An 11,641-nucleotide genomic window follows, 5' to 3' on the forward strand; every position below is an offset into this window, starting at 1 on the left:
GTGCCACCTAGTAGAAGTAAATCTTTATGCCTCTGGGTTTTACAATGATTTCTTAAAGTATATAAGCAAAAGCAATAAAAGAAAAAGAATGAGATAAATCAAAATTAAACTTTGTGTATCAAAGGACATTATCATAAAAGCATTATAAAGATGACCTATAGAATGGAATCTATAGAATATTTGAATGCTTTCAAATATTTTTCTATCTAGTATCTAGTATCCAAAATGTATAAAGAACTCTTGCAACTTGAAAATAAGAAGACAAGAATGCAATTTGAAAATGGACAAAGGACTTTAATAGACGTTTCTTCAAAAGAGGTTTACAGATGGCCAACAAGGTCATGAAAAGATGCATAACCTCATTAGTCATTAGAGAAATGTAAATGAAGACTGCAATGAGATACCGTTTCACACCCACAAGGATGGATAAAGTAATTTTTCGAAAAAGTGCTAGTGTGGATATGAAGATATTAGAGCCCTAAAACCATCCTGGAAGAATGTAAAATGGCGTGGCCTCTATAGAAAATTTTAGTGATTCCTCAAAAAGTTAAATATTAATTTACCATATGACTCAGCAAATTCTTTTCCTGGGTATATATACCTCAAAGCACTGAAAAGAATATTCAAACAAATACTTGTACATAAATGTTCACAGCAGCACTTATTTACAATAGTTAAAAGTGAAAACAATCCAAAAGGCAATCAATAGATAAATGAAAAAAATTGTGGAAAATAATGGAATATTATTCAGCAATAAAAAAGAAATGAAGATACATGATAAAATATGGATGAACCTTAAAATTATTATGCTAAGTGAAAGAGCCAGACAAGAAAAGGACAGACATTATATAATTCCATTTGTATGAAATATACAGAATAGTAAATCTGTGAAAACAGAAAGCAGATTATTGGTTGCCAGGGACTGAGGGGAATGAGAGAATGAGAAGTAACTGCTTAATGAATATGGGGTTTTATTCTGGGTGATGAAAATGTTTTGGAAGTAGATACAGGTGATAGTTTCATAACTTTGTAAATTTTATTTATTATTTATTTTGAGACGGAGGCTCACTCTGTCACCCTGGATAGAGTGCCATGGTGTCATCACAGCTTACAGTAACCTCAAACTCTTGGGCTCAAGTGATCCTGAGTAGCTGGGACTATAGGCACTCACCAACAACCCCCGGCTAGTTTTTTTTTTTTCTATTTTTAGTAGAGGCAAGGTCTTGCTCTTGCTCAGGCTGGTCTTGAACTCCTGAGCTCAAAAGCAATCTACCCTCCTCAGCCTTACAGAATGCTAGAATTACAGGCATGAGCCACCACACCCAGTCGAGACAAAACTTTCAAATCAGTTGTTTTAACTATGTTTAAAGGACTAAAGGAAACTATGTCTAAAGAACTAAAGGCAAGCATGAGAATGATGTCTTATCAAATAAAGAATATCAAAATAGAAATTATATATATATATTTTTTGCAGTTTTTGTCCAGGGCTGGGTTTGAACCCACCACCTCTGGCATACGGGGTTGGCGCCTTACTCCTCTGAGCCACAGGGGCCACCCGATAGAAATTATATTTACAAGACCATGAATAGGGCAGCGCTGTGGCTCAGTGGTTAGGGGGCCGGCCCCATATACTGAGGGTGGCGGGTTCAAACCCAGCCCTAGCCAAACCGCAACAGAAAAATAGCTGGGCATTGTGGCAGGCGCCTGTAGTCCCAGCTACTCAGGAGGCTGAGGCAAGAGAATCACCTAAGCCCAGGAATTAGAGGTTGCTGTGAGCTGTGTGACGCCACGGCACTCTACCTAGGGCGATAAAGTGAGACTCTATCTCTATAAATAAATAAATAAATAAATAAACAAACATGAATAGAAATTTTGAAGTTGAAAAATACAAAGATCTGAAATGAAAAATTCACTACATGTGCTTGATACAGGGGTTGAGCAGAGAGAATAAACAATCAGGTGAGCTTGAAGATGGTCAATTAACACTATCCAGACTGAGAAAAAGAAAGAAAAATAACATAAGAAAAACCAACAGAGTGGGTCAAAAACCCAATTCAGCTTGGAAAAAAATGAACAGAGCCACAGTTAATGTGGAATACCAGCAAAAGTATCGACATAGAAGAGAGAGAGGAAAAAAGCAACATAACATTTGAAGAAATGATGGCTATCGTTTCTGAAGGATAGCATGTTGTTGTTGTTGTTGTTGTTGTTGTTGCAGCAGTTGTCATTGTTGTTCAGCTGGCCCTGGCTGGGTTCGAACCACCAGCCTTGGTGCACATGGCTGGTGCCATAACCACTGGGCTATGGGCACCGAGCCTTGAAGGATAGCATTTTTAAATGGCTGAAAATCTCCCAAATTTGAGGAAAAACATTAATCTGTGTGTACAAGAAATTCAATAAACTTAAGATAAACTGTAATAGATCCACATATAGACAAGTCATTGTAAAACTGCCAAAGACAAAGAGAAAATCTTAAAAGCAGCAAGAAGTGAATTACCACATAGAAGTGATTCTCAGAAAGTTTAACATCTAATTTCTCATTAGAAACCATGGTAGCTGAAAGCAGTAGGATTACATATATGAAAGAAAATGACACTACCAAGAATTATATGTCCAGCAAAACTATTCTTAAAAAATGAAAGTGAAATCATGGTTTTTCCAGCAAATAAAAATTGAGAGAATTTGTTCCTAGCATACCTAAAAATTACTAAAGTGACTCCTTCAGATTGAAGTGAAAGAATATTAGACAGAAACTTGAATCCACATGAAAAAATAAAGAGCCAGTAAAGTAAGAGTAGATAAATAGGAAAATATAAAAAACAGTATAAAAATTTTTTCCTTGGTAAATCTTTTTCTCCTAACTGATTTAACAGATTTATTGCACAAAGCAATAATTATAAATCTGTGCATAAAGGTATAACTTGGTAAGAACAGTTCAAAATAGGGTAAAGGGAACGAAGCCATATAAAAGCAATATTTTGAATACTTTTGTAATTATGTTGGTACTAATCCAAATTAGACTGGTGTAAGTGAAAATTTAACTTGCAATCCCCAATGTAACTGCTAGAAAAATGATTTTTGTTTGATATTGTAAAAGTGAGTTCTTTTTTTTTTGAGACAGAGTCTCAAGCTGTTGTGCTGGGTTAGAGTGCCATGTGTCATAGCTTACAGCAACCTCCAACTCTTGGACTCAAGTGATCCTCTTGCCTCAGTTTTTCTTTCTTTCTTTCTTTTTGAGACAGAGTCTCACTATGTCACTCTCAGTAGAGTGTTGTGGCGTCACAGCTCACAGCAACCTCAAACTCTTGGGCTTCAGCAATTCTCTTGCTTCAACCTCCTGAGTAACTGGGACTACAGGCGCCTGCCATAGCGCTGGGTTAAGTTTTTCTATTTTTAGTAGAGATGAGGTCTCGCTCTTGCTCAGGCTGATCTTGAACTCGTGAGCTCAGGCAATTCACCCCCCTGGCCGCCCAGAGTGCTAGGATTACACTGGCCTAAAAGTGAGTTCTTTGGAAGCCGCGCCTGGCCTAAAAGTGAGTTCTTCGGAAGCTATCTGTTAGATGTCTCCTGATTCTAGCGTACTTTGAGTTTGTGATATTATGAGACTCCTAGACTGTGCATTCTGATTGTTAGATGTCTGTGCCAGTGACTGAGATTGACACCAAAGTTGTTTATGTCATAATTCTTTCATTGGTTCTAGTGTGATTTTTAGTATTTATTCACTAAGAATGCAAAAATGGCTAATCTTGGCTCGGCACTGGTAGCTCACTGGCTACGGTTCCAGCCACATACACCAGAGCTGGCGGGTTTGAATCCAGCCCAGGCCTGCCAAACAATGACATCTCCAAGCAAAAAATAGCTAGGCGTTGTGGCAGGTGCCTGTAGTCCCCGTTACTTAGGAGGCTGAGGCAAGAGAATTGCTTAAGCCCCAAAATTTGAGGTTGCTGTGAGCTGTGATGCCACAGCACTCTAGTAAGAGTGACATAGTGAGGCTCTGTCTTAAAAAAAAAAAAAAAAAGAAAGTCTGATCTTTCCCAGCCGAACATCTCTCATCCTGATCGACAAAGTTATTATTCCTTCTCTTGAGGATAAGCCATGAAGAGGAAGGGGAGAAAGGCATGTCTTGTGTCTTTGCTTTTCTCTCTTAAGATATTGGACTTAACCTATAAATCTTAGTTAGACAAAGATGTGGATTTTCTCCTTAAAAGAGAAAGCAGATTTCATACCATATTCCTTTCACCTCTGTAAGGAACTTCCCTGATGCAAACCTCTATTCCTCACTATTCCCCTTGGACCAGGCAATTGGGCATTTCACATGGTGTCACCCAAAGCTTCTAACATGTTATAGGCCTAAAGACTAAATCATATACCAGGATGAAAACTAAAGAAAGTTGTTTTGGAAAATATACATTCAATGACCAATAAATTAATAGCTGGGAAAATTCTTCACTCAGCTTTTTCCTTTTCTTCTTCATCAGGTTTTTGTTCTTTGGCCTGAAAAGGCATGAAGATGACCTACATCTATGGTCAAATGATCTAAATGCTGTGGCTGCTTTCAACTGAGTTTCCTCCACTTGATCCTTATCCGGGCCAGACATAGTACCCCCACCTCACCTTCTGAGAGCCCAGAGGAATGGAGGAAACTAAGGAGCGAATGGTAGAGGAGTTTCTGGAGTGAAGATATAATTGGATGATGTGGGAAGTGGGCTGAGGAGGTCACCTTATTTTGGTCACCTTTAGCCTCCTGACTTGAAAGAAGGGAGAATAAAATCAATGACTTACAGAACTTTGGAGCAGAGATGGCAGTTGCTATTGTAGGTAATCCCGTCACTGCCACATATAAGTTGACTGGGCTTGGTGTATGAGAAAAACCAACACTTATGTACATTCTTGAGGCACTCAACCTAAAGACAAGACACAGACACTATTTCAGATGTTGTCCTTCAGGTCCTTTGGCCATTGTCATTGGCAGCAGGGGAGGGTGATGGAATCATTTGCACTAGCCCAGGAGTTCAGAGAAAAGGCTTCAGAAGCCTCAGCATTTGACCCCAGAACTTAACACCAACAACATGTACATAATTATAATGTAATATATAATCTGTACATTCCCCAATCCCCCATAAATTCCTTATCAGGGTGAAAATCCTTGCCCTACCAATTATAAAATGCGATCGTTACACTACAGAGAACAAAAGTAGAGAAATGTCTTTTAAGATTAGAACTTCTTACGAACATTTACTGAGTGACTTATTATATTTGGTGATTCAGATGACAGTAGCCTCAAACTTGTCACAGCAGGGTTAGGATGTAGAAGGAAGGAAACAAAGAGAATATATCATGAGGCCTTCATGTGAGGGAGGCAAAATGTATGTCCTGGCATATCATGGTGGAAAGACTATGTACTGCAGCATAGGCCTGAAGTGAATTTGTGCCATGACATTATTATCCTCTTAATGGTGCAAAATATGTGACTTTTATCCCATAGGACAGTTGTATAAACTGATTGGGGTAATGCTTTAGAGGCAGGTTAGGAACATATGAGTATAAAATGTATTACACATATCTGATGACTCAGCTCTTATTGTATTATTCCCATGCAAGTTCCTTCTCTTCCCCACCTCCCAGAAGAAAGAGCTGGGAAAATCAGGGAAACTGACTCTCTTCCCCCATTCCTATTCTTGGGAATCAAGGAAGCAGACCTTACCATCGTCGGTTTTAGGTGCTCTGGCTCAGGAGGCTTAGGAAGGACAATGTCTGGAAGATAAAAGCACATACAGAAGAGCTGCTGCTTTGTCTTCTGCCCTCAGGGAAAAAACTAGGATGAGGAAGACCCTGATTGGGACACAGGAAACTTCAAATCCCATCAGAAAAGGCTGAGTTCCTCTTTGATGCAAGCTGCCCTCTAAAGGAACAAAGAATCAGGAAATTTCTGCCTCTTGCTTTCTTTAATTATGGTCCTTCTACTTCATACATAAATAACAACTTCTATAATATTTCTCAATTATTTTTAATAAACATGCTCTAACTTACAAAATACTACAAAATAGTTATATTGAGGTGCCTCAAAAGTTGCTAAATTTCATTAAGGTTTGCATATTCAATCCAAAGCATCTTAACAATATTAAGGCCTCCAGTCCATGAAGATGGGATGTCTTTCCATTTATTTAGGTCTTTTTAAATTTCTTTCTTGATGTTTTATAATTTTAGGTGTACAAGTTGTCACCTCCTTTGGTAAATCTATCCTAATGTTGGTTTTGTTTTGTTCTGTTTTGGTTTTTTGCTATTTTAAATGTAATTGTTCTCTTAATTTCATTTTCAGAATGTTCATTAGTAATGTATAGACATACAACTGGCTTTTCTATATTGATTTAGCATTCTGCAACTTTGCTGACTTATTAGCCCTAATAGTTTTTAGTGTATTTCTTAGGACTTTTCTATTCACAAAATTACGACACAAAATAGAGATAATTTACTTTCTTCTTGTCCTATCTAGATGTTTTTATTTCTTTCTTGGCGAGAAACCTGGCTAGAACCTCTAATACAATGTTGGATAATAGTGGTAAGAGCAATGAGTTGCTCCCACTCTTCTCCTTTGTGCAATTATTGTCCAATACAATAGAATTTCTATTATTGACCATCTCCCTGCATTGACCACCTCCTTAAGCTGACCTAATTTTCATAGACCAGACATCCACCACATGTAACTATCAGTATAGTAGGTCAAGTTCCTTATGCTGACTACCTCCATATCTTGACCAGTTTGTTGTAGTCCCTTGGGTGGTTAATGTACAGAGGTTCTACTATACATTACATTTCTGTTCTTTGTTCTCTGACATATAGAATACATTCATGGAAACTTTTTTTGTAGTAAGAGAACATACTTTAAATATTCTAATCCTTTTAAATTTAATGAGGCTTGTCTTAAGGCCTAAGATATGGTCTATCCTGGAGAATGTTTCGTGTGCAATACACATTCTGTTGCTGAATGGAATACTCTATAGATATCTGTTAGGTCTAGTTGGTTATTCTAGGCTTCTATTCCCTTGTTGGTTTTCTGTCTAGTTGTTCTAGTCATTATTAAAAGTGGGAGGTGATATCTCTATTATTGTTGAATTATTGATTTCTCCCTTCAATTCTAATAGTTTTGTTTTATATACAGGGGGTGCCAAAAATGTATACTTATTTTAAAAAAGAAAAAACTGCATTAAAATTGCAATACTCAATATAAACCAATAACAAAAAGATGAATATAAGTCATGTTGAGCACCTCTTGTAATTGCAGAAATCAAATGTGACTTGATTACTACAAGTTTAACATACTTTTTTCCTTTCTTAAAATGTATATACGTTTGTTGGCATCCTCTGTATTTAAGGATATTAGCCTAATAAATTGATCTTTTTAAATTATAAAATGACCCTGTTTATCTCTAGTTTTTTTGTTTGTTTGTTTTGAAGTTTACTTTGATATTAGCATAACCATTCCAGCCTTTTATGGCTGCAGTTTGTGTGATATATTTTTTCTATCACTTTACTTCCAACTGTTTTGAATCTAAGGAGTTGAATCCAACAGTATACAGTTGGATCTATTTTTTGTTCAGTCTGACAATTTTTGTCTTTTGATTGGATTGTGTAATTCATTCACATTTAATATTTTGATTGATGTATGTCTTAGTCTGTGTTACTATAAAGGAATATCTGAGACTGGATAATTTATAAACAAAAGATGTTCATTTGGCTCACAGTTCTGCAGGCTGTACAAGAAGCATGGTACCAGCCTCTGCTTCTGGTGAAGGCTTTAGGCTGCTTCCACTCATGGTAAAAGGTGAAGGGGAGCTGACATGTATGGAGATCACATCATATTGCATGAGAAAAGAAAGAGAGGAGGGAGGTAACAAGCTCTTTTAAACAACCAGCTTTCACGAAAACTACTAGAGTGAACACTCATTCATTACAACGAGGAAGGTACCAAGATATTCATGAGAAATCCATCTCTATTACCCAAACACCTGCATTAGGCCCTACCTCCAATATTGGGGATCAAATTTCAATATGAGTTGGAGGAGGTCAACATCCAAACTATAGCAATATACTTGGATTTATAGCTGCCATTTTACTTTTTGCTTTCTGTATGTCTCATGTCTTTTTTGGTCCTCCAGTCATCTTTTCTTGCTCTTTATTGTATCAAGTGATTATTTTCTAGTGTAGAACTATAATTCCCTTAGTGATTTGTTTCACTACCTTTCCTGGCTTATTTTCTCTTCTTTTTTTTTTTTTTTTGAGACAGAGCCTCAAGCTGTCCCCCTGGGCAGAGTGCCGTGGCATTACAGCTCACAGCAACCTCCAACTCCTGGGCTCAAGCGAGTCTCCTGCCTCCGCCTCCCAAGTAGCTGGGACTACAGGCGCCCGCCACAACACCTGGCTATTTTTTGGTTGCAGCCGTCATTGTTGTTTGGCGGGTCCGGGCTGGGGATTCGAACCCGCCACCTTAGGTGTACATGGCTGGCGCCTTAGCCGGTTGAGCTATAGGCGCCGAGCCTCCTGGCTTATTTTCTTAGTGGTTGCTCTGTGAATAATTATATACAGCTTAATTTATTGGGATGTGCTTCAGATATATACTAATTTATAATAATTCCATTGACATATAATAATGTTATTCCCATATAGTTCTATCCTTTTTTTCCTCCTCTTATGCAATTATTTTATTTTTATGCTATTATTGTATATATATTACAACTAACTATATATGTTATAAACCCAGCCATATATTGTTGTAATTATTATTTCATATAACTTCATTACATTACATTAACCTTCTTATTCACCATTTTTGGCTCTCTTCATTTGTTCCTGTGCATTTAAGTTACCATCTGCTGTCATTTCCTTACATCAGTATTGCTTTGGTCCCACTCACCTCTTTTGTGCTTTAATTGTCAAATATTTCTATATGTTATAGACTCAACAAGAAAATTATATACATATTGTTTTATATAATGATTTTCAACTCAGTTTAAAAAAAGGAGAAGAAATGTGCATTATCCTGTCTTTATAATTGCATAATTGTCTATACCATATTATCTGTTGTTTATATGGATTTGAATTATTGTCTGTCACTTTCAGCCTGAAGAACTTCCTTTAATATTTTTAGCCAGGTAGGGTGGCTCATGCCTGTAATCCTAGCACTTGGGAGGCTGAGGCAGGTGGACTGCCTGAGCTCACAGGTTCGAGACCAGCCTGAGCCAGAGTGAGACCTCCATCTCTAAAAATAGCCAGGCATTGTGGTGGGTGCCTGTGGTCTCAGCTTCCTGGGAGGCTGAGGCAAGAGAATCGCTTAAGCCCAGGAGTTTGAGGTTCCTGTGAGCCATGACGTCACAGTACTGTACCAAGGGTGACAAAGTGAGACTCTGTCTCAAAAATAATTTTTTTTTAGTAGGATAAGTCTGCAAGAAACAAATTCTCTCAGTTTTTGTTTACCTGGGAATGTCTCAATTCTACCTTTATTTTTTGAAATACAGTTTTGTTGTGTGTTAAGATTCTTAGAAGGCAGTTTGGGGTCTCTGTGTTTTGTTTGTTTATCCTGTTTTGATACTTTGTCATATCACTGCTTCTGGCCCTCATGATTTCTGATGAGAAATCAGTTGTTAAACCTACTGAAAGTCACTTGTATATTAATGAATCACATCTCTCTTGTTGCTTTCCGGGTTTCTCTTGGTATTTACCTTTAGGTAGTTGATAATGGTATAAATCTCTTTGAGCTTGTCCTATTTGAAGTTCACTAAACTTCTTGGATGCACAAATTAAGGTTTTGTATCTCTTTGCAGGGTAAATTTTGAGACCAGCCCTTGAGGTTTGCTCTGAACCCCTTGGTGGTGGTGGGGGGGGGGTCTTTTTATTTTTATTTATTTATTTTGAAACAAGAGTCTCACTATGTCACCCTTGGTAGAGTGCTGTGGCATCACAGGTCACCACAACCTCAAACTCTTGGGCTTAATTTTTTTGCCTCAGTCTCCCAAGTAGCTGGGACGACAGGCGCTGGCCACAATGCCTGGCTATTTTTTGTTGCAGTTGTTTAGCTAGCCCTGGCCGGGTTCAAACTCACCACCTTTGGTGTATGTGGCTGGCACCATAACCACTGTGCTACGGGTGCGGAGCCTGGGGTGGGGGAGTCTTTTTAGTAGTCTCCCCCCCCCACCCCCCACTTGCTGACAAACTAGTTGGCCTGTGGTTTAGCTTATTGTTCTCATAAAGCCACCTGTTTTATTTTAATTGCTGACCATCAAAATCCCCATTGTTTTTGAGGGTGCCTGTTTTGGTTCGAATGTGTCCCCCAAAGCTCATAGTTAGAAACTTAATCACCAATGTTGAGAGGCAGGACATTTAAGAGGTGACTGATGAATACATTCATGTTGTTACCTTGGGAGTGGGTTAGTTATTATAGGCACGTTCCTGAAAAAAGGATGAGTTCAGCTCTCACTCATGCATGCATACACGTGTGTGCTCTCTTACCCTTCCACCTCCTGCCATTGGATGATACAGCAAGACAGTCCTCACCGAATGCAGGCCCCTCAACCTTGGACTTCCCCAGCCTCCAGAACTATAAGAAATTAATCTCTGTTCTTTATAAATTACCCAGTCTCAGGTATTCTGTTATAGCAGCACAAAGTGAACCAAGACAAAGTGAACAAGCCCCGAAGCTTGATTTTCACTATAGTTGATTCCAAATAAAGTCAGGTGCACCCTGCCTCTTGGCCTTACTCTCCTGTAATTTAGCCTCAGCAACACAAAGGGGCAATGCTTAAGAACGTTGATGGCATGCCTGTCCCAGGGAAACATCATTGCCCTCAACCGTAAGCTATGTAGAGAAGGAAACTCATTTTCTTGGCCACACCTGCCCAGAGTAGAGCTTTCATTAGCTGAGCTGAGCAGGGGAGGAAAAAGACGAGCTGTAGCTTGAGTTGTACACCCTCTTGCTGTCTTTACCATTTGGAACACTTATCGAAATATGTGTTCATACTTGGTATGGGCCATGATATCTGTATATCTTCCACTATTTTGTGTCACACTGTGAGTCCACGGACCAGTCCTACCATATAACCAGTGTCTAGCTCAGTTTCTGGCACGAAGTCAGCAAATAGTATATATTTCTTAGCTATGAAAATAAGTCGGTACCAGGAAACCCAGCATTGTAGGAGGGGCTAAGATAACATTGGCACTAAAAAATACAACTATTGTAACGGTATAGATGATGGGTTAGAGTAAGTCAAGCTGGAGGCAAAGTTGACGGTTAAGAATATAAAATAATTTTCAGAAAATAATGATGAAAACCTTTATAAAGGAAGAGCCATTTTGGTAGAAATGTTAAAAAAAAAAGGCATGGACTTATGTGATACATGAATTTCCTCTCAGCTGAACTTGGTCACTGGATATGGGCACACAGGTGAGATATGGATTTAACGGGAACTATAAGGCCATACATATGAGAATAAGTAAAGAGTTATTTTCTTTTTTCTTCCTTTTCTTTTTCTTTGGCCAGGGCTGGGTTTGAACCCACCACCTCCAGTATATGGGGCCAGTGCCCTACTCCTTTGAGCCACAGGCACCGCCCCTCTTTTTTTTTTATTTTGTTGCTCTCAGTAGAGTGGCA

At 38.4% G+C, this 11,641-nt stretch overlaps 1 protein-coding gene across 1 annotated transcript in view; it reads right to left on the bottom strand.

The window, feature by feature from the left end:
• The window catches only part of SPINK8 (serine peptidase inhibitor, Kazal type 8 (putative)), a 47,867-nt gene that overhangs the window by 34,722 nt on the left and 1,504 nt on the right, over positions 1–11,641 (bottom strand). Inside the window, exons 2-3 of the mRNA XM_023519513.1 lie at positions 5,705–5,754; positions 4,783–4,904 (exon numbers count right to left, since the gene is read on the bottom strand). Of these exons, the coding sequence (XP_023375281.1) occupies positions 4,783–4,904; positions 5,705–5,754 (172 nt within the window). The remainder of the gene's footprint in view (positions 1–4,782; positions 4,905–5,704; positions 5,755–11,641) is intronic.

This window comes from Otolemur garnettii, unplaced genomic scaffold (genome assembly GCF_000181295.1).
Source record: "Otolemur garnettii isolate 467f Iridium unplaced genomic scaffold, OtoGar3 scaffold00179, whole genome shotgun sequence".
NCBI classification, from domain to species: Eukaryota; Metazoa; Chordata; class Mammalia; order Primates; family Galagidae; genus Otolemur; species Otolemur garnettii.